At 56.1% G+C, this 23,626-nt stretch overlaps 2 protein-coding genes across 2 annotated transcripts; one reads left to right on the top strand and one right to left on the bottom strand.

Annotated features, from left to right (window-relative positions):
• Window positions 1–323: 323 nt before the first annotated feature.
• Window positions 324–15,895, bottom strand: LOC116958728 (N-myc proto-oncogene protein-like). Its single transcript, XM_076059661.1, has 3 exons — window positions 15,786–15,895; window positions 1,906–2,668; window positions 324–1,511 (listed from the first exon to the last, which is right to left on the bottom strand). Exons 2-3 carry the CDS (start codon window positions 2,480–2,482, stop codon window positions 967–969), a joined length of 1,122 nt encoding a protein of 373 aa, XP_075915776.1. The 5' UTR covers window positions 2,483–2,668; window positions 15,786–15,895; the 3' UTR covers window positions 324–966.
• A 1,787-nt stretch (window positions 15,896–17,682) lies between these two features.
• Window positions 17,683–22,582, top strand: LOC142908945 (uncharacterized). The gene is made up of 3 exons (XM_076059627.1): window positions 17,683–17,791; window positions 19,102–19,234; window positions 19,344–22,582. The coding sequence occupies exons 2-3, from the start codon at window positions 19,120–19,122 to the stop codon at window positions 20,306–20,308; spliced, it is 1,080 nt and encodes a 359-aa protein (XP_075915742.1). The 5' UTR covers window positions 17,683–17,791; window positions 19,102–19,119; the 3' UTR covers window positions 20,309–22,582.
• Window positions 22,583–23,626: the final 1,044 nt, after the last annotated feature.

The following is a 23,626-nucleotide window of genomic DNA, read 5'->3' as shown; positions in this document are numbered from 1 at the left end:
GTCACGAAAGCTTTAAATCAAAAGTACAGTAAAACCTTAGGATCGCGAGCACAATTCGTTCCGTAAATGTGTTTGTAATCCAAAGCACTCGTACATCAAAGCACTCGAATATCAGTTGTGATCACGTGATGCTCGGCAGTACAAAGCGTGTAAACGTGCTGCTCGTATTGGAAGACCCTCGCTCGTTTATCAAATTAAGATTTACTTACAATTGTTGCTCGTCTTGCAAAACACTCGCAGACCCAGTAAACTCGCAATCCAAGGTTTCACTCTATCCGTTTGATATCCATGCATTTTTAAGTGAAGGCAAGTGTACAAAAGGGTGCAAAACAATAATAATGGGCTTTATTTAGATGTTCCGATAAGAAAAACATATATACTGTGGTATATCAAGTGCTGTAATGAATGCTTTTACAGCTGCTAAGCCCGCTTTCAGCTACACGCCAACTGCAAAAGACCAAGTTTATTAGCCATGCAAAGTAAGCAAGAAAACCCCACGTTTTAAGGACATTCATAAAAGGTTACTAAATATAACTTGTGCACTTATTGACATGTACAACTTTGTACAAAAAGTTACTCGTGCTAAATCTTACAAAAACCCTGGGTAATTATATAGCAACTTTTTGGTGCCTACATTTTCCATGTTATATATGAAAATATATAACAAAAACAACGATTTTTTTTAAAATAACAAACATGAATAACGCCATGAAACAGCATTAATGGCAGTCTTTGCAAAATTGAGGCATCATTTGTGCAGAAATGTCTATTGAGGTATAACAACCATTCCCATCAACTCAAACCTTGGCAGTCAAATATTCAAAGGCATCATGTTGCGAACGAGGTCACAGTGGATACAAAATCACGAAATAGCAAAGTGGCTAAACTGTGCTGGTTGCCAGAGGCTTTAGTCCAATATCAAAACAAAAGTTACCTTTGGTTTAAACTCTTTAAACAAGACGCAAATCAAGACCGCTTGGCCTGTGAGTTCCTCGCGCTTTCCAGCCTCTTCAGTAGCTCCCGCTGTCGAATTTTCAGCTGCCGTTTCGTCTCCTCGAGTTGCTCCTCCTGACGCCGCAGGGTGCGCGAGTATTCCGTCGCTTTCTGCAGGATCTGCAGCGTGCCCGCCTTGCCGTTGTGCGCCAGCTCCGGGACTTGATCACGCAGCCGCAGGAAGCCGTTCCTGATGTCGCGACGCCGCTGCCGCTCGAGGTGGTTGTGCGTGCGCCACCTGGCCCGGTACGACGGGGGCGGCACGGCGGCACCAGCGGGGCGCGGGTCGGGGCCGAAGCGTTTGGCGGCCGGGGGATTCTCCGGCGGGGGAGCGGCGTGGTTGTGGTGCTGGTGCACGAGCGGGATGTGGCCGCGCGATGCGTAGGCCGGGGTGGATCGCTGCTGCTGCTGCTGCTGGTTGTACTGGCGGACCGTGTTTGTGTTGTACACGGCGCGTACCGCCACGCTCTCCACGGTCACCACGTCAATCTCTCCATCTTCCTCATCGTCGTCGTCGTCTGCAGAAGGGAAACGTGTACACGTCAGCAACGCAACGTAGAAGAATTCAACATTATAAACCTAAACTTGCACAGGTGCACGACCTGTTGAAATGGTGCAAGGACACACGCAACATTCGTGTAAGTTAACTTGACAACTTTAAGTTTATATCCTTAGTTCTTTCGGTAAAGTCACGTTGAAGGGAAACAACAAAATAATAAAATATATATAAAACAATAAAAATTCTCACGACGTTTCGACCATAACACAAACGACCGTTTGACTTTACCGAAAGAACTAAGAATATGAATTACTGCAGTCACGAAAGCTTTAAATCAAAACTTTAAGTTTGTTGCAAACGAAGATGAACAAGCTAACACACGACCCAATAAAAAAACACACAACACAAAGCACCGTGCAAGTCCGCAGGGTCCACCACGGCCGAGGTCGCCACGAGCGGGACGGAGCAGGGCCCCGCTCCGCCGACCCCCGCGCGGCCGCCCTCCCCGGGGCTCCCGCCGCCGGGACCCGGCTCCGGGGGCACGGCGCGGGAGGCCGCGGGCAGGCGCGCGGAGGGCAGAGACGCGCCGCCGGCGAGGCCCCCCAACTTCTCGGCGGCCGGCTTCTCGGTCGCCGACTTATCCGGCGTGGCTCCGGCCGAGTCCAAGCCGCTCCACATGCAGTCCCGCAGCACCACGGCTTCCGCGCCGTGGATGGGGTCCGATAGGGCGCCGGGGCCCTCGGCGTCGTCGTCGTCCGGCGAGCTGGCGGTGCCGCCGTGGCACGGGCCGCCCGAGGGCAGCAACGGCGTCGGGCGCGCCCAGTTCGGCGGCAGGGGCGGCGTGGGCAGGAGCTCGAACTTTTTCCAAATGTCCTCGCCGGGCGCCGTGGACTGGTTGAAGTCCCAGGCGCGGTCATCGTCGTCGTCGTCGTAGAAGAAGTCGAAGAAGGGCTGGCAGCGGTCGAAGTCGCGATCCCCGCCGGCAGCCATCGCGTGCGGGGCCGCGGCCGCACCCGGCGCCGAAGTTTATTGGCAGCATGCAGCCCCGCGGCCGCCCTTCTGCGTCCACATGTGCCGCCGCTACTTTCGTCACGCGACACGCCGGGGAGGGGGTTTGTATTACACCCTCCTTGTTGATGTGGCGCTTAAAAGTATTCAGCAGGGGGCCGGTCTCGCCTGTAAATAAGCAACAAACAATAAAGAATGCAGCAGCGTCGTTAACAAAGCGAGCAAACATTTCACTCAATACGTCATCTCCATATATGTAAAAGGCAAAGTTGTGATTGTGTGTGTCTGTTCAAAATGTTTAGCGTACTTCCCCACATGCAACAAACTTGAAATTTGCCATGTGGGTACCTTCCAGACTGTACACCATGCAAACATTATAAAAATACACTTTATTTTTTTTTAGGGGAGCTCAATAATGCTTGTTTGTTTGCACGGCAAGTGAGCTGTAACGTCAAATCTGTCACGTGACCCGCGCATGTGGAAGCCTAACGCATTGTAGCGTAGTGGTTAGCGCTACGCCGCGCTACGAACCCGGCAACTCGAGTTCGATTCCCGCTCACGGCCACCACCGGTGACGATTATTTGTACCGGTCCTGGGCCTCCCCTAGGTCGACTCAGCCTCAAACGAGTAATTGTTGTGGTGTGTGAACATCGCCACTGGGGAGACAAAGGCCGGCCGGGTGTGGTGAATCCAAGTCCCGGGCGAAGCCGGGTAGTAACAGCTACTAGTGCTGTTAATAATTCACATTTCAATTTCATTAAGTGGGTTTACAAAATAAACCACGTGCCTACGCGGTCGTGCCAGATTTTAGGAAAGTGAACAACAGTTCAAAATTAATTCCAGCGTTTTACACAACTATTTTTTTTAAAAGGGGGTATTCGTTGAAAAGTCAAAAGTTGCCTCGATCGGAGGAGTGCAAGCGAGAAGGTCACAGACTGCCCAAAAATTCAGCGAGCCGCGTCTCGCACGCCGCAAATGCAGCGCAGCATTTAAGAATAAAGGGCACAGTAGAGTTGGGAAACAGGGCCGCGAGAAATGGATTAATCTCACCACAACAACACTATCCTGTAATTGGCGGAGAGTTCAGTTTTTCAGTTTCATTTATATTGCTAGAGCCCTGTGAGCCATTCGGCTCTTGAATTCGGGTGCAACTTTGGTGCCACCGCCAGCGGAGCAACTCGGGCCGGCGCTACCCTCTCCTCGCACCACCCCCCCCCGCCCCCCCCCCCACGAACTCACGCACGCCCCACTAAACACCCGCATGCACCCCCGTAGGGTCGTGAGGAGGGATCGCCTGGTGCGATGGGTTTTCACCCGAGGACGCCCCCAGCAGGGACGTCCCGCGGTTTCCCCGGACCGGGAGATTGGCCGAGCCCCCCAGAACCGGATTACACGGGCCCCCCCCCCCAAAAGGGGGGGTAGAGCTTTACAGGCCGGCCGCGATGAAGCACGCGCAGCACGGGGGACGGTGCCCAAAGGCGAGCACCCTGCGGCGGTGTAAACAGTGGGGTGGGAGGGAACAGCCCCTAGGCATATAGGAGGATTCAAGAGAAAGGATTTGATTGGACGCGCGCAGGATGGCATCACGTGACCCGGGGACTAACGGGCTGTGAGGACATAAGGGGGGAAGGAGGGCGAATTGGGTTGACGCGTTGTGCATGAAGAGGGTGTAGGCGCAGCTTCCTTGTACCGAAAAAACAAGCTACGCCTTAACTTGTCGGAGCAAAAGAGTCTTGGCGCATGTTTGAGGCGTCTTGAATCAAGCCGTTTCTTTATTTCTCAGTTGCACAAAAATGGGCGTTTTCTAAAGTTATATCATCGCCTGTTCACGTGCTGTATCATCCCTGTCGCACGGTCAAACGACTGTATCCACTCGCTCCCCACCGGCTCTTCCCGTAGCCCCCCGTTTATGCTGTGAAAACCGGAAGTGACGTCATGGGTTCAACCAAAGGAGCGTCTAACCACAGGGGGGATTTCTACACAGTTGGGGATATTCCAAATCAAAATATAACCAGACACACCTGATGACGACCGTTTGCGTTATGGTCGAAACGTCGTGAGAATTTTTATTGTTTTATATATATATTTTGTTATTTTATTGTTTCCCTTCAACATGACTTTACCGAAAGAGCTAAGAATATGAATATAACCAGTCCGTCAACAAATGTGTGACGGACGTACATCAAATGTATATACGGAAACAATAATACACTCGCTTTCTGTCTCATGGCTCTTACAGAGGGGTAAAGAGCGGTGGGACAGCGATCGGGCGCACTGCTGTGTTGTGTGGGTGACTCCGATCAGTGTGGGTACGGCGCGCGCACTTACAAATAAATAATTAAATTGATCATTAATTGATTCTGAGCGCCTGCTGCTTGTTGACACAACGGCTTAGTACAATAATTAATTAATTACAAACAGCTGCGAGCGGGCGAGTTAACAACATTACGTCATCTGCGTGGGTAGGACGCGTGAGTGGGTGGGAGGGCTGTGGCTTTTACACCTGATGATGATTGCTGTGGCTTTCACACCTGATGATGATTGCTGTGGTTTTCACACCTGATGATGATTGCTGTGGTTTTCACACCTGATGATGATTGCTGTGGTTTTCACACCTGATGATGATTGCTGTGGTTTTCACACCTGATGATGATTGCTGTGGTTTTCACACCTGATGATGATTGCTGTGGTTTTCACACCTGATGATGATTGCTGTGGTTTTCACACCTGATGATGATTGCTTCTTGTGTTGCAGTCGAAACGTCGTGATTTAATTGTATTGTTTTATATTTTTATTTTTTTATCGTTTCCCTTCTACGTGGTGGTGACTTTACCGAAAGAACCAAGAATATGAATCCCTGCAGTCACAAAAGCTTTAAATTAATGTCATTATTATTCTTAGCTCTTTCCGTAAAGTCACGTTGAAGGGAACACAATAAAATAATAAAATATATATAAAACAATAAAAAATGGTTTCCCTTCAACGTGACTTCACCGAAAGAGCTAAAAATATGAATTACTGCAGTCACGAAAGCTTTAAATCAGTAAAAATGTGTTGTTATTATTATATTTTGGTACTGGCAAAGGAGGTCTAATGATGGTCACTGCATCTTACGCGCTTCTGCGGCGGTCTGCAACACCCTTCCGATATTAGGAAGCAACTGGAGCTATATTCACTTTTTAAATCTAGATTGAAAACTTTATTTGGCTAGAACCGCTTTGTGTGCCGTGTTAGTTTGTTGTTGTCCTTGCCCGCCCGCTGCCCACACCTCCGATGAGCATGGTTGGCTACGTACGGTGCGAAAGTAGCAGCAGCGATCCGCCCCGGCCTACACATCGCGCGGCCACATCCCGCCCGTGCACCAGCAGCACCACCAGCAGCAGCACCACCAGCACCACCAGCAGCAGCACCACCAGCAGCAGCACCAGCAGCAGCAGCAGCACCAGCAGCACCACCACCAGCACCACCAGCAGCAGCAGCAGCACCACCACCAGCAGCACCACCACCAGCAGCACCACCACCAGCACCAGCAGCAGCAACAGCACCACCAGCAGCAGCAGCAGCACCAGCAGCACCACCACCAGCACCACCACCACCAGCAGCAACAGCAGCACCACCAGCAGCACCACCACCACCAGCACCACCACCAGCACCACCAGCAGCAGCACCACCACCAGCACCACCAGCAGCACCACCACCAGCACCACCAGCACCACCAGCAGCAGCACCAACACCAGCACCACCACCAGCACCACCACCAGCACCAGCAGCACCACCACCAGCACCAGCAGCAGCAGCAGCAGCACCACCACCAGCACGACCACCACCAGCACCAGCAGCACCACCACCAGCAGCACCAGCAGCAGCACCACCAGCAGCAGCAGCACCAGCACCACCAGCAGCAGCACCACCACCAGCACCACCACCAGCACCACCACCAGCACCACCACCACCAGCACCAGCAGCACCACCACCAGCACCAGCAGCAGCACCACCACCAGCAGCAACAGCAGCACCAGCAGCAGCACCACCAGCACCAGCAGCACCACCACCAGCACCAGCAGCAGCAGCACCAGCAGCAGCACCAGCAGCAGCACCACCACCAGCACCAGCAGCACCACCACCAGCACCACCAGCACCAGCAGCAGCACAACTACGCCGCTCACTCGCCGGAGAATCCCCCGGCTGCCAAACGCCTCCGCCCCGACGTGCACACCGCTGGTGCCCCCACGCCGCCCCCGTCGGCACGCGGGGCCCTCACGCAGAGCCGGGGCGGTGTTGGTTGGGCCACCTCGTCTCGTGCCAAGTCGACGGGCTGCCGCAGCCCTCGGAGCTCCGACTCGGGGAGTAACCACCACCATCACCATTACCACCACAATCACCACCATCACCATTACCACCATTACCACCACAATCACCATTACCACCACAATCACCATCACCACCACCATCACCACCACCACCATTACCACCACAATCACCACCACCACCATCATCACCACCACCACCACCATCACCACCATCACCATTACCACCACCATCACCATCACCACCACCACCACCATCACCACCACCATCACCACCACCATTACCACCACAATCACCACCACCACCATCACCACCATCACCATTACCAACACAATCACCATCACCACCACCACCATCACCACCATTACCACCACTATCACCACCACCATCACCACCACCATCACCACCACCTCCATCACCACCACCTCCATCACCATCACCACCACCATCACTACCACAATCACCATCACCACCACCATTACCACCACAATCACCACCACCATCACCACCACCTCCTCCATCACCACCACCACCATCACCACCACCATTACCACCACAATCACCATCACCACCACAATCACCATCACCACCACCATCACCACCACCACCATTACCACCACAATCACCACCATCACCACCACCACCATCACCGCCATCACCATTACCACCACAATCACCATCACTACCACAATCACCATCACCACCACCACCATTACCACCACAATCACCATCACCACCACCATCATAACCACCTCCTCCATCTCCACCACCACCACCATCACCACCACCATTACCACCACAATCACCATCACCACCACCACCATTACCACCACAATCACCATCACCACCACCATCATAACCACCTCCTCCATCTCCACCACCACCACCACCATCACCACCACCATCACCATCACCACCACCACCACCACCACCATTACCACCACAATCACCACCACCACCATCATCACCACCACGACCATCACCACCATCACCATTACCACCACAATCACCACCACCATCACCACCACCATCACCACCACCATTACCACCACAATCACCACCACCACCATCACCACCACCATCACCACCATTACCACCACAATCACCACCACCATCACCACCATTACCACCACTATCACCACCACCACCATCACCACCACCATCACCACCACCTCTATCACCACTACCTCCATCACCACCACCACCATCACCACCACCACCATCACCACCACCATCACTACCACAATCACCATCACCACCATTACCACCACAATCACTACCACCACCATCACCACCACCTCCTCCATCACAACCACCATCACCACCACCATTACCACCACAATCACCACCACCACCATCACCACCATCATCACCACCATCACCATTACCACCACAATCACCACCATCACCACCACCACCATCACCACCATCACCATTACCACCACAATCACCATTACCACCACCATCACCACCACCATCACCACCACCACCATTACCACCACAATGACAACCACCACCATCACCACCACCATCACCACCATCACCATTACCACCACAATCACCACCACCACCATCACCACCACCATCACCACCATCACCATTACCACCACAATCACCATTACCACCACCATCACCACCACCACCATCACCACCATCACCACCACCTCCATCACCACCACCTCGATCACCACCACCATCACCACCACCACCATCACCACCACCATCACGACGACAATCACCATCACCACCACCACCACCATTACCACCACAATCACCACCATCACCATTACCACCACAATCACCATTACCACCACCATCACCACCACCATCACCACCATCACCACCACCATCACCACCACCTCCATCACCACCACCTCGATCACCACCACCATCACCACCACCACCATCACCACCACCATCACTACCACAATCACCATCACCACCACCACCACCATTACCACCACAATCACCACCACCACCATCACCACCACCTCCTCCATCACCACCACCACCATCACCACCACCATTACCACCACAATCACCATCACCACCACAATCACCATCACCACCACCATCACCACCACCATCACCACCACCACCACCATTACCACCACAATCACCACCACCACCATCACCACCACCATCACCACCATCACCATTACCACCACAATCACCATTACCACCACAATCACCATCACCACCACCATCACCACCACCACCACAATCACCACCATCAACACCACCACCACCATCACCACCATCACCATTACCACCACAATCACCATCACCACCATCACCACCACCACCACCACCACCATTACCACCACAATCACCACCACCACCATCACCACCACCACCATCACCACCATCACCATTACCACCACAATCGCCATCACCACCACCACCATCACCACCATTACCACCACTATCACCATCACCACCATCACCACCACCATCACCACCACCTTCATCACCACCACCTCCATCACCACCACCATCACCACCATCACCACCACCACCATCACCACCTCCATCACCACCACCACCATCACCACCACCACCATCACCACCACCATCACCACCACCATTACCACCACAATCACCACTACCAGCACCATCACCACCATTACCACCACTATCACCATCACCACCACCATCACCACCATCGCCACCACCATCACCACCACCACCACCACCACCACCATCACCACCACCTCCATCACCACCATCACCACCACCATCACCACCTCCATCACCACCACCACCATCACCACCACCATCACCACCACCTCCATCACCACCACCATCACCACCACCACCATCACCACCATCACCACTACCATCACCACCATCACCACAACCTTCATCACCACCACCATCACCACCTCCACCACCACCTCCATCACCACCACCTCCATCACCACCACCATCACCACCATCACCACCACCATCACCACCACCATCACCACTACCATCACCACCACCATCACCACCACCACAACCTCCATCACCACCATCACCACCTCCACCACCACCTCCATCACCACCACCTCCATCACCACCACCATCACCACCATCACCACCACCACCATCACCACCTCCATCACCACCACCACCATCACCACCACCACCACCACCATCACCACCACCATCACCACCACCATTACCACCACAATCACCACTACCACCACCATCACCACCATTACCACCACTATCACCACCACCACCATCACCACCACCATCACCACCACCTCTATCACCACTACCTCCATCACCACCACCACCATCACCACCACCACCATCACCACCACCATCACTACCACAATCACCATCACCACCATTACCACCACAATCACTACCACCACCATCACCACCACCTCCTCCATCACAACCACCATCACCACCACCATTACCACCACAATCACCACCACCACCATCACCACCACCATCACCACCATCACCATTACCACCACAATCACCACCATCACCACCACCACCATCACCACCATCACCATTACCACCACAATCACCATTACCACCACCATCACCACCACCATCATCACCACCACCACCATTACCACCACAATGACAACCACCACCATCACCACCACCATCACCACCATCACCATTACCACCACAATCACCACCACCACCATCACCACCACCATCACCACCATCACCATTACCACCACAATCACCATTACCACCACCATCACCACCACCACCATCACCACCATCACCACCACCTCCATCACCACCACCTCGATCACCACCACCATCACCACCACCACCATCACCACCACCATCACGACGACAATCACCATCACCACCACCACCACCACCATTACCACCACAATCACCACCATCACCATTACCACCACAATCACCATTACCACCACCATCACCACCACCACCATCACCACCATCACCACCACCATCACCACCACCTCCATCACCACCACCTCGATCACCACCACCATCACCACCACCACCATCACCACCACCATCACTACCACAATCACCATCACCACCACCACCACCATTACCACCACAATCACCACCACCACCATCACCACCACCTCCTCCATCACCACCACCACCATCACCACCACCATTACCACCACAATCACCATCACCACCACAATCACCATCACCACCACCATCACCACCACCATCACCACCACCACCACCATTACCACCACAATCACCACCACCACCATCACCACCACCATCACCACCATCACCATTACCACCACAATCACCATTACCACCACAATCACCATCACCACCACCATCACCACCACCACCACAATCACCACCATCAACACCACCACCACCATCACCACCATCACCATTACCACCACAATCACCATCACCACCATCACCACCACCATCACCACCACCACCATTACCACCACAATCACCACCACCACCATCACCACCACCACCATCACCACCATCACCATTACCACCACAATCGCCATCACCACCACCACCATCACCACCATTACCACCACTATCACCATCACCACCATCACCACCACCATCACCACCACCTTCATCACCACCACCTCCATCACCACCACCATCACCACCATCACCACCACCACCATCACCACCTCCATCACCACCACCACCATCACCACCACCACCACCACCATCACCACCACCATCACCACCACCATTACCACCACAATCACCACTACCAGCACCATCACCACCATTACCACCACTATCACCATCACCACCACCATCACCACCACCATCACCACCATCGCCACCACCATCACCACCACCACCACCATCACCACCACCATCACCACCACCTCCATCACCACCATCACCACCACCATCACCACCTCCATCACCACCACCACCATCACCACCACCATCACCACCACCTCCATCACCACCACCATCACCACCACCACCATCACCACCATCACCACTACCATCACCACCATCACCACAACCTTCATCACCACCACCATCACCACCTCCACCACCACCTCCATCACCACCACCTCCATCACCACCACCATCACCACCATCACCACCACCATCACCACCACCATCACCACTACCATCACCACCACCATCACCACCACCACAACCTCCATCACCACCATCACCACCTCCACCACCACCTCCATCACCACCACCTCCATCACCACCACCTCCATCACCACCATCACCACCACCACCATGACCACCACCATCACCACTACCATCACCACCACCATCACCACCATCACCACCACCATCACCACCACCATCACCACTACCATCACCATTACCACCACCATCACCACCACCACAACCTCCACCACCACCTCCATCACCACCACCTCCATCACCACCACCTCCATCACCACCATCACCACCACCATCACCACCACCATCACCACCACGATCACCACCACCATCACCACCACCGTCACCACCACTACCATCACCACCACCACCACCTCCATTACCACCACCATCACCACCACCATCACCACCACCATCACCACCACCTCCATCACCACCACCATCACCACCACCACCATCACCACCACCTCCATCACCACCACCCCCATCACCACCACCATCACCACCACCTCCATCACCACAACCATCACCACCACCACCATCACCACCACCACCACCATCACCACCACCACCATTACCACCACAATCACCACCACCACCATCACCACCATCACCACCATCACCATTACCACCACAATCACCATCACCACCACCATCACCACCATTACCACCACTATCACCATCACGACCACCACCACCACCACCATCACCATTACCATCACCACCACCACCATCACCACCACCATCACCACCATCACCACCACCACCATGACCACCACCATCACCACCACTACCATCACCACCACCATCACCATCATCACCACCATCACCACCACCACCATCATCACCACCATCACCACCACCTCCATCACCACCACCTCCATCACCACCACCTCCATCACCACCATCACCACCACCACCATGACCACCACCATCACCACTACCATCACCACCACCATCACCACCATCACCACCACCATCACCACCACCATCACCACTACCATCACCATTACCACCACCATCACCACCACCACAACCTCCACCACCACCTCCATCACCACCACCTCCATCACCACCACCTCCATCACCACCATCACCACCACCATCACCACCACCATCACCACCACGATCACCACCACCATCACCACCACCGTCACCACCACTACCATCACCACCACCACCACCTCCATTACCACCACCATCACCACCACCATCACCACCACCATCACCACCACCTCCATCACCACCACCATCACCACCACCACCATCACCACCACCTCCATCACCACCACCCCCATCACCACCACCATCACCACCACCTCCATCACCACAACCATCACCACCACCACCATCACCACCACCACCACCATCACCACCACCATCACCACCACCTCCATCACCACCATCACCACCACCATCACCACCTCCATCACCACCACCACCATCACCACCACCATCACCACCACCTCCATCACCACCACCATCACCACCACCACCATCACCACCATCACCACTACCATCACCACCATCACCACAACCTTCATCACCACCACCATCACCACCATCCACCATCCACCTCCATCACCACCACCTCCATCACCACCACCATCACCACCATCACCACCACCATCACCACCACCATCACCACTACCATCACCACCACCATCACCACCACCACAACCTCCATCACCACCATCACCACCTCCACCACCACCTCCATCACCACCACCTCCATCACCACCACCACCATCACCACCATCACCACCACCACCATGACCACCACCATCACCACTACCATCACCACCACCATCACCACCATCACCACCACCATCACCACCACCATCACCACTACCATCACCATTACCACCACCATCACCACCACCACAACCTCCACCACCACCTCCATCACCACCACCTCCATCACCACCACCTCCATCACCACCATCACCACCACCATCACCACCACCATCACCACCACGATCACCACCACCATCACCACCACCGTCACCACCACTACCATCACCACCACCACCACCTCCATTACCACCACCATCACCACCACCATCACCACCACCATCACCACCACCACCATCACCACAACCATCACCACCACCACCATCACCACCACCTCCATCACCACCACCCATCACACCACCATCACCACCACCTCCATCACCACAACCATCACCACCACCACCAACACCACCACCACCACCATCACCACCACACCACACATTACCACCACAATCACCACCACCACCATCACCACCATCACCACCATCACCATTACCACCACAATCACCATCACCACCACCATCACCACCATTACCACCACTATCACCATCACGACCACCACCACCACCACCATCACCATTACCATCACCACCACCACCATCACCACCACCATCACCACCATCACCACCACCACCATGACCACCACCATCACCACCACTACCATCACCACCACCATCACCATCATCCACCACCATCACCACCCCACCATCATCACCACCATCACCACCACTCCTCCATCACCACCACCTCCATCACCACCACCTCAATCACCACCATCCACCACCACCACCATGACCACCACCATCACCAATACCATCACCACCACCATCACCACCATCACCATCCACCATCACCACCACCATCCACCAATAATAATAATTATAGAATAATATAAGAATGATAATAATAACAAATAACACCACCACATCCATCACCACCACATCCATCATCACCATCACCACCACCATCACCACCACCATCACCACCACGATCACCACCACCATCACCACCACCGTCACCACCACTACCATCACCACCACCACCACCTCCATTACCACCACCATCACCACCACCATCACCACCACCATCACCACCACCTCCATCACCACCACCATCACCACCACCACCATCACCACCACCTCCATCACCACCACCCCCATCACCACCACCATCACCACCACCTCCATCACCACAACCATCACCACCACCACCATCACCACCACCACCACCATCACCACCACCACCACCATTACCACCACAATCACCACCACCACCATCACCACCATCACCACCATCACCATTACCACCACAATCACCATCACCACCACCATCACCACCATTACCACCACTATCACCATCACGACCACCACCACCACCACCATCACCATTACCATCACACCACCACCATCACCACCACCATCACCACCATCACCACCACCACCATGACCACCACCATCACCACCACTACCATCACCACCACCATCACCATCATCACCACCATCACCACCACCACCATCATCACCACCATCACCACCACCACCATCACCACCACCATCACCACCACTACCATCACCACCATCACCACCACCACCACCACCATCACCACCACTACCATCACCATCACCACCACCATCACCATCATCACCACCACCACCATCACCACCATCACCACCACCACCATCACCACCACCACCACCATCACCACTACCACCACAATCACCATCACCACCACCACCACCATCACCACCACCATCACCACCACCATCACCATCACCACCATCACCACCACCATCACCACCACCACCATCACCACCACCACCATCACCACCACCATCACCACCACCATCACCACCACCTCCATCACCATCACCACCACCACCGCCATCACCACCACCATCACCACCACCATCACCACCACCTCCATCACCACCACCATCACCACCACCATCACCACCACCTCCATCACCATCACCACCACCATTACCACCACTATCACCACCACCATCACCACCACCATCACCACCACCATCACCACCATTACCACCACTATCACCACCACTACCATCACCACCACAATCACCACTGACCTGAGTGTTCCTGCGTGACTTCTGCATGACCTTGAGTCTCTGGTGGAGGTCGTAGACGTCACTGGATCCCACGGACTTCCCCTTCGCTTCCAGACGGCAAACTCTCCCACTTTCTCCTGCAACATCATCAACATCATCATTGTCGTCAACATCTTCAACATCAACATTGTCAACATCATCACTGTCGTCAACATCGTCAACATCATCATTGTCGTCAACATCGTCAACATCTTCAACATCAATCAACATTGTCAACATCATCAACATCATCATTGTCGTCAACATCGTCAACATCTTCAACATCAACATTGTCAACATCATCATTGAATTGACACGGGGAGACAGAGAGAGACACGGTGAGACAGAGAGAGACACGGGGAGACAGAGAGAGACACGGTGAGACACAGAGAGAGAGACACGAGGAGACAGAGACACGGGGAAACAGAGAGAGATACGGGGAGACAGAGAGAGACACGGGGAGACAGAGACACGGGGAGACAGAGACACGGGGAGAGAGACACGTGGAGAGAGACACGGGGAGACACGGGGAGAGACACGGGGAGACACGTGGAGAGAGACACGTGGAGAGACACGGGGAGAGAGACACAGGGAGCGAGACACGGGGAGAGACACGGGGAGAGAGACACGTGGAGAGAGACACGTGGAGACGGAGAGAGACACTGTGAGAGAGACACGGGGAGAGACACGGAGAGACACGTGGAGAGAGACACGTGGAGAGAGAGACAGGGAGACACGTGGAGAGAGACACGTGGAGAGACACGGGGAGAGAGACACGGGGAGAGAGAGAGAGACACGGGGAGAGAGACACGGGGAGAGGGAGACACGGAGAGAGACACGTGGAGAGAGACACGGGAAGAGAGAGACACGTGGAGAGAGACACGGAGAGAGAGACACGTGGAGAGAGACACGGGGAGAGAGAGACACGTGGAGAGAGACACGGGGAGAGAGAGACACGTGGAGAGAGACACGGAGAGAAAGACACGTGGAGAGAGACACGGGGAGAGAGAGACACGTGGAGAGAGACACGTGGAGAGAGACACGAGGAGAGAGAGACACGTGGAGAGAGACACGGGGAGAGAGACACGTGGAGAGAGACACGTGGAGAGAAAGACACGTGGAGAGAGACACGTGGAGAGACACGTGGAGAGAGACACGTGGAGAGAGACACGTGGAGAGAGACACGTGGAGACACGGGGAGAGAGACACGTGGAGACACGGGGAGAGAGACACGTGGAGAGAGACACGTGGAGAGAGACACGGGGAGAGAGAGACACGGGGAGAGAGAGACACGTGGAGAGAGACACGGAGAGAGAGACACGTGGAGAGAGACACGTGGAGAGAAAGACACGTGGAGAGAGACACGTGGAGAGAGACACGGAGAGAGAGACGTGGAGAGAGAGACACGTGGAGAGACACACGTGGAGAGAGACACGTGGAGAGAGACAGGGATGTGTGTACTTCAGGTGTACCGCACACACTGTATGCACTGTAAGTGCACGTCACGAACTGTACGTACCGCAAGCACAGTGCACACTGTACGTGTTGTTGCGACTGCACTGTACACGCCGTGCTTGCTGCTGAGGAGCAGACAGCGATCCCAGCGAAGCGAAAGTGGACGAGCGAGACCACGCCCATGGGGCGGTCCGACCACGCCCATAGGTGGCAGAGACCACGCCCACGGGGGGCTCCGACCACGCCCATAGGTGGCAGAGACCACGCCCATGGGGACAGCGCCAACGCCCACGGAGACAGAGACCATGCCCACGGGGGGGGGGGGGCAGAGACCACGCCCACGGGGGGCAGCGACCACGCCCACGGGGGGGGCAGAGACCACGCCCATGGAGGGCAGCGACCACGCCCACAGGAAACACGATCACGTAGCAATTTGGCTGCGTTCCAACCCGCTCTGAAAAATTCAGGGATTTTATATCGTTTAATAATACCAACAACAACAAAACTACAACAACAACAAGTTTATCCCGCAGGTGAGGTCTCTGGAGAGCAGGAGAGAAGTCTCGTGGCTGGGTGAGATGGTGGTGGGGCAGAGTGGTTAGATTATTGAGTTCAGATGATGAGAAAGTTACAAGTGCTGAATTATTTGTGTGTTTAAAACCACGTGTGAGCAAACTACGGAGACCCAGGGCAGGGGGCTAATTGGCAAAAGTTGAGTGGCTTGGCTTGAGTGAGATGGCGGGTGGGTGGGTGCATTAACCTGTGGATGATTGAGACGCTGGGTGGGTGAATCAACGTGTGGTTGAGTGGATGATTGAGACGCTGGGTGGGTGATTGAGACGCTGGGTGGGTGAATCACTTTGAGTGGTCGCGTGAAGATGGATGAGCGCTGAGTCGCTGGGTGGTGGACCGAGCAAAGATGACGAATTTGAGAGCCACGAGGTGTCAGGGGGAGGGGCTTCAGGGGGAGGGGGGTCAGGGGGAGGCGGTTCAGGGGGAGGGGGGTTTAGGGGGAGGGGGGGTTTAGGGGGAGGGGGCTTCAGGGGGAGGGGCTTCAGGGGTCTTCCGGAGGCTTCTGGGCGCTGTTGATTGGGCCCGAGGTCTCCATCTTGCTGCTGCGAGGTGTGTGGTGTGTGTGGTGTGTGTGTGGTGTGTGTGGTGTGTGTAGTGTGTGTGGTGTGCGTGTGGTGTGTGCGGTGTGTGCGGTGTGGTGTGTGTGGTGTGTGTGTGGTGTGTGTGTGGTGGGTGTGGTGTGTGTGTGGTGTGTGTGGTGTGTGTGTGTGGTGTGTGTGTGGTGTGTGTGTTGTGTGTGTGGTGTGTATGTGGTGTGTGTGTGGTGTGTGTGTGGTGTGTGTGGTGTGTGCCCAGGCATGGTGTGTGTGTGGTGTGTGTGTGGTGTGTGTGTGGTGTGTGTGGTGTGTGTGGTGCGTGTGTGTGGTGTGTGTGGTGTGTGTGGTGTGTGTGTGGTGTGTGTGTGGTGTGTGTGTGTGTGTTGTGTGTGTGGTGTGTGTGGTGTGTGTGGTGTGTGCTGTGTGTGTGTGGTGTGTGTGGTGTGTGGTGTGTATGTGGTGTGTGTGGTGTATTCGTATTTTGCTCGTTGACCCAGGAAAGCCTCACAACCAAGACTTTTTTTTGTCAGGACGGGGTCCTTCCAGGTTTTTTTACAGCAGGTAGGGGATGACGTCGCCGATGCTGCTGCGTGTAACCCCGTTGAGTGATTTAATACGGGAGGTGCCAGAGTCAGGAATCGAACCCAGGCCTCCGCTTGTTTGGGCACGAGAGTGTCACCACCGTGTGTCGCGACGTAACTTCTACGTCCGCGCGTGTGCGGCGCTCACCCCAGGTGCGAGCGAGGGGCCCGATGGCGGACGGGGACCTGATCTTCATCAGCCAGCCGCACGGCTCCGCCCTGTGCCGCCTCCTCAACCAGCAGCGGCTGCGCGACCAGTCCTGCGACTTGCGCATCGTCGTCGGCGGTGAGCGTCGCTCTCCCGCACCGCCGCCGCGTCTCCACGCCGCGCCCGTCGTCACCCGCCGACGTTCTCGCACCGTTGTTCACTTGCCCACCCCCCCCCCCAACCGCAGACGAGGTGTTCCTGGTGCACGCCGGCGTGCTGAGAGCGGCGAGCCCGTTTCTGATGCGCGCGTTGGCGCCGTGCGCCGCGGCCGGCGCGTCGTACGAGCTGCGCGTGCCGGGGCTGAGCGCCGCCGCCTTCGAAGACTTCCTGACCCTGCTCTACACGGGGCACCTGCGGGCGCCGCCCGCTCGCTTCCGCGCCGCGATGGGGTACGCGCGCCGCCTGGAAGTGCGGTTCGTGACGGACAGCGAAGACGACGACGACGACGACGACGGCGGCCCGCGCGAGCCGGCGGTTCTACGGCCCTGCGGGAACCGCTCGGACGACGGGAGAGCTCCGGCGACGGCGGCGGCGCCGGGGGCGCCCGGCGCGAGGGGACGGCGGCGCGACGGGCGCGTTTGCCGGGCGTCGGTGGCGGAGCAGGCGAGGCTCAGGCAGGAGAGGTACGACAGGAGGAACGCCGTCGGCCTGGCGGGCGGTCGCGCGGAGCCTCCCGCGGAGCCGCCGCTGAAGAAGGGGGCGGGAGCGAGCGCGACAGGCCGCCGGCACCGGCGGCGGGCGCTCCCCGACGCCGCGTCGGTCGAGCAGCGGAGGCCGGACGAAAGCGACGTTTTCGCCGGCGACGGCGGCGGCGACGACGACGCCGCCGCGGAGGGGTGCGTCGGAGCGACGGTGCCGAGGGACGGAGGCGGAGCGGGGCGTCGCGGCCACGCGGCTGGCCCCGGCGGATGCGACTTCGCCCGTGGCGACGCGGGAGGCGGAAGCGGCGGAGGTCTCGACGCGGGGAGAGCCGGCCGAGGCAGAGGCGGGGGTGGCTTCGACTGGGGTGGCGTCGACTGGGACTGTACAAGCGGAGGCGTCGACGACGATGTGGAGATCGCCGCAGCGGCGGCGGCTGACCTCGTCGCAGGTGACGCCGGTGGTACCCTGGTCGGCGAAGCGGCCGCCGCTGTCGCGTCCGTCGTCGATTGAGTACGGGGCCGGTTGCGGAGACTGCGGCGATTGTTCGGGAGGTCGCATAGGCGGTGACGGTGTCACGGTGGTGGTGGTGACGGTGTCACGGTGGTGGTGGTGACGGTGTCACGGTGGTGGTGGTGACGGTGTCACGGTGGTGGTGGTGACGGTGTCACGGTGGTGGTGGTGACGGTGTCACGGTGGTGGTGGTGACGGTGTCACGGTGGTGGTGGTGACGGTGTCACGGTGGTGGTGGTGACGGTGTCACGGTGGTGGTGGTGACGGTGTCACGGTGGTGGTGGTGACGGTGTCACGGTGGTGGTGGTGACGGTGTCACGGTGGTGGTGGTGACGGTGTCACGGTGGTGGTGGTGACGGTGTCACGGTAGTGGTGGTGACGGTGTCACGGTGGTGGTGGTGACGGTGTCACGGTGGTGGTGGTGACAGTGTCACGGTGGTGGTGGTGGTGGTGGTGACGGTGTCATGGTGGTGGTGACGGTGTCACGGTGGTGGTGACGGTGTCACGGTGGTGGTGGTGGCGGTGGCATCGCCGGCCTGGAAGCCACCTCGGATGAGACTGCACCGCCCAATTGGGCACGCCTCTGCATCGACCCGATCGAGAAAACCGGGAAATCCGCGATGAGTCTCGTCGCCACAAACGACGGCCACCACCGTTACCCATTACTCCGAAGCCGAATTTTGCCGCTTCGCCGACATCGTTGCCGGAATCGCCACGACTGCCACCACCACCACCAGCAGCAGCACCGACGGTGTCACCGTCACCGGTGGCGGAAGCAACACCGCCTCCGGCATCGCTGCGCCACCGTGCGATGGCTTTCGACGACAGGCGCACCTCCGACGGCGTCCACGTGCGTGACCGATCCAGCTGCGACGACCTGCCCGCGGTCATGGTGGAGGTGCAGCTGCCGGACTGGATCCAGCAGGGCCTGACGTCGCTCCGCCGCCACCGTCACCTGCACCACGGTCCATCGGCAAACTTTCCCGACGTCTGCGGAGGTGACGGTGGAGGTGACGGTGGTAGTGAGGTTGCGGCCACGAGCTCTCTGTAGCTTTGTGCGGATGTGCTGACGTGTGGCTATTGGCTGATGTCCGTTACCGCTACCGGGCAGCGCCATCACTACCGACAGAACCATCGCTACTGCCACTATCGCCGACACCACCACCACTATCACGACGGCCATCTCCACGGCCACCACAGTCACCGACGACACCACCACGACTACCACCACTGACGCTGATCACCACTGCCATCGTCTCAACATCCCCCACTCATTGCCATAAGCCAACAAAGAGGGTTTTTGGGTTAGATCGTGTAAATATATAAATGTTGTGTCGTTAAACCCGCCACCACCCGACACAACCAACTAGTAAGGGTTGTCACGTAAACAGAACGTGGCCAATTCGTCACTAGTACAGCACGAGTGTATAGTGTAGTGTATATAGTAGTGTATAGTGTAGTGTACTAGTACAGCACACCGATTGTGTGTTGGAGAGCCAAGCCACAAATGACACATTTATATATTTACGCGATCTAACCCAAACGCCTCTAATATGGATGATATTGGTCGCGAAAGCCTACGTGTTAAACTAATTGCCTTAAGTAGCACCACCACCACCACCGCCGTCGTCGTCGCCATCACCGCTCACCACAACCAGGGCCGGATTAAGATTGTGTAGGCGCCTGGGCTACAGGTACTGTGAGGCCCCCGGTAAAATTTTCAAAAGGAAAACAAAGTAAAAAAAAACGATTATTTTTTTACAAGGCTGACGACAAACAAAATTCAGCATTCACAAACGAAACAACTTTTAACTTAACCTCTGGAAGGCCCTCCAGCTGGCGGAGGCCCCTGGGCTGCGGCCCCTAAAGCCCCCCGTGCCTTAATCCGGCCCTGACCGCGAGCGTGACTTGCCACTATCACCACGACTGCCACCGTCGCTGCTACCGCCGCCGCCGCCGTTAACCACCGCGGTGGGTGGTGGGGGGGGGGGGGGGCGGCCAGGCCCGCGTCCTCCGTGTTGCAAGCCGCTGCCTTTGAACCCACCCCGTGCCGTGGTTTAGAGAAGCGGCTTGGGTGGGCGGGTGGGTTAAGCGTGTCTCGTGATACGGACGACGATGCCGAGAGCTACCTGCTCGGCAAGACGGCTTGTGACGTCGTCTGGGAAATCGTCTTGCGGTCCGCCGTGGTGTGCCGTGTTGCGTTCATTGTAAAACACACGCTCTTTTTGTTGTACTTTGTGTGTGTTATACGTATATATAGATACGTCCTTTGTTTCCCGCATTTCCCGCATTTTTGCAGGAAGGACCAACCTTGTATTTTTGTGGAAAAGCGAAGTGGGGGGGGGGGTCTGTGTTTTTTTTCTATTCGAAACTACCTTGAAAGTTAACCCCTAGTCCACGCCACCTGCGAACGACTGATCCCCCGGAGAAACGGCGGTGCGAAAAAAAAAAGAGATTTATATTTGCCGGAAATGCAATTTTTTTTTTCCAAGTAAAAATTACCACGAATACATTTCAGTTGTAACGGTAAAGGGGGGGCACTCGGTTACATTTTGCAAGTTTTGGGACGTTTTCCCCGCACAGCCCCCCCCACCTCGGCGAGTTGCATTGCTGCGTAGCCTGCCGCAGAGCTAGGAATCTAGTGGGGGTCGTCGTTTCCCCTGCGAAGATTTTGACCGAGAAATGTTTTGAAATGCGTTGCGGTAGGGGTTTTTTTGTGTGTGTGTGGGGTGGGAGGTTTTGGGGGGGGGGGAGACACTGGCTTGGGGAAAAAAAAAATCTGCCGATATCCCAACGGCGGGAGTTTTTGTTGCGGTTTAAACAACCCGCGTGTTTGTGAACGTTGAATTAAAACGGGTTTGTCCGTTGTTTAATGCGTCACCCCCGATGTTGTTTGCGTCACTTAACGCGTCCTGCGGATTTAATGGGGCGCTGTTACCGCCACCCCGTATATTTTCTAAGCGATAGTTTGGGGGATACGTCAAATAACCGAAAGTTCGATTCCCAACACACTGGTCCTGGGCCGACCCAACGTGAAATGAGCGGCATGTGAAAACATCGCTAGCGCCGGGGAGACAAGGCGGCCGGTCGTGGTGCTGCTGGCCACCCACCCCCTCGTGTGCCGTGTCAGCCTTCGCAAGTCGCTTCCTCAGCACTTGCCCCAACAGTCTGGAAAAGCCGGAGGAGCCGCAGAAAAATCCACGCGACCACGGGGAGAGAGAGAAGCAGTCTCCAAAATATACAGCAGCAGCACCTGCAGGTATTGTCAGGGTGGGGATCGAATCCACGACCTCCTGTAGACCAGGCGAGGTAGTCAAC

Source organism: Petromyzon marinus, unplaced genomic scaffold (genome assembly GCF_048934315.1).
Source record: "Petromyzon marinus isolate PM22_M1 ecotype Great Lakes invasive population unplaced genomic scaffold, UKy_Petmar_22M1.pri1.0 PM_G_Scaffold_11, whole genome shotgun sequence".
NCBI lineage: Eukaryota > Metazoa > Chordata > Hyperoartia > Petromyzontiformes > Petromyzontidae > Petromyzon > Petromyzon marinus.
This window is presented reverse-complemented; position numbering and strand designations above follow the sequence as displayed.

Bases quoted from the DNA above. Each gene is read 5' to 3' on its own strand.
- LOC116958728 (XM_076059661.1), bottom strand. From the start codon at position 2,482: ATGGCTGCCGGCGGGGATCGCGACTTCGACCGCTGCCAGCCCTTCTTC. The intron at 1,512-1,905 runs GTGCTTTGTGTT...TCCCTTCTGCAG, and splicing joins GGACCCTGCGGACTTGCACG to ACGACGACGACGATGAGGAA.
- LOC142908945 (XM_076059627.1), top strand. From the start codon at position 19,120: ATGGCGGACGGGGACCTGATCTTCATCAGCCAGCCGCACGGCTCCGCC. The intron at 19,235-19,343 runs GTGAGCGTCGCT...CCCCAACCGCAG, and splicing joins CTTGCGCATCGTCGTCGGCG to ACGAGGTGTTCCTGGTGCAC.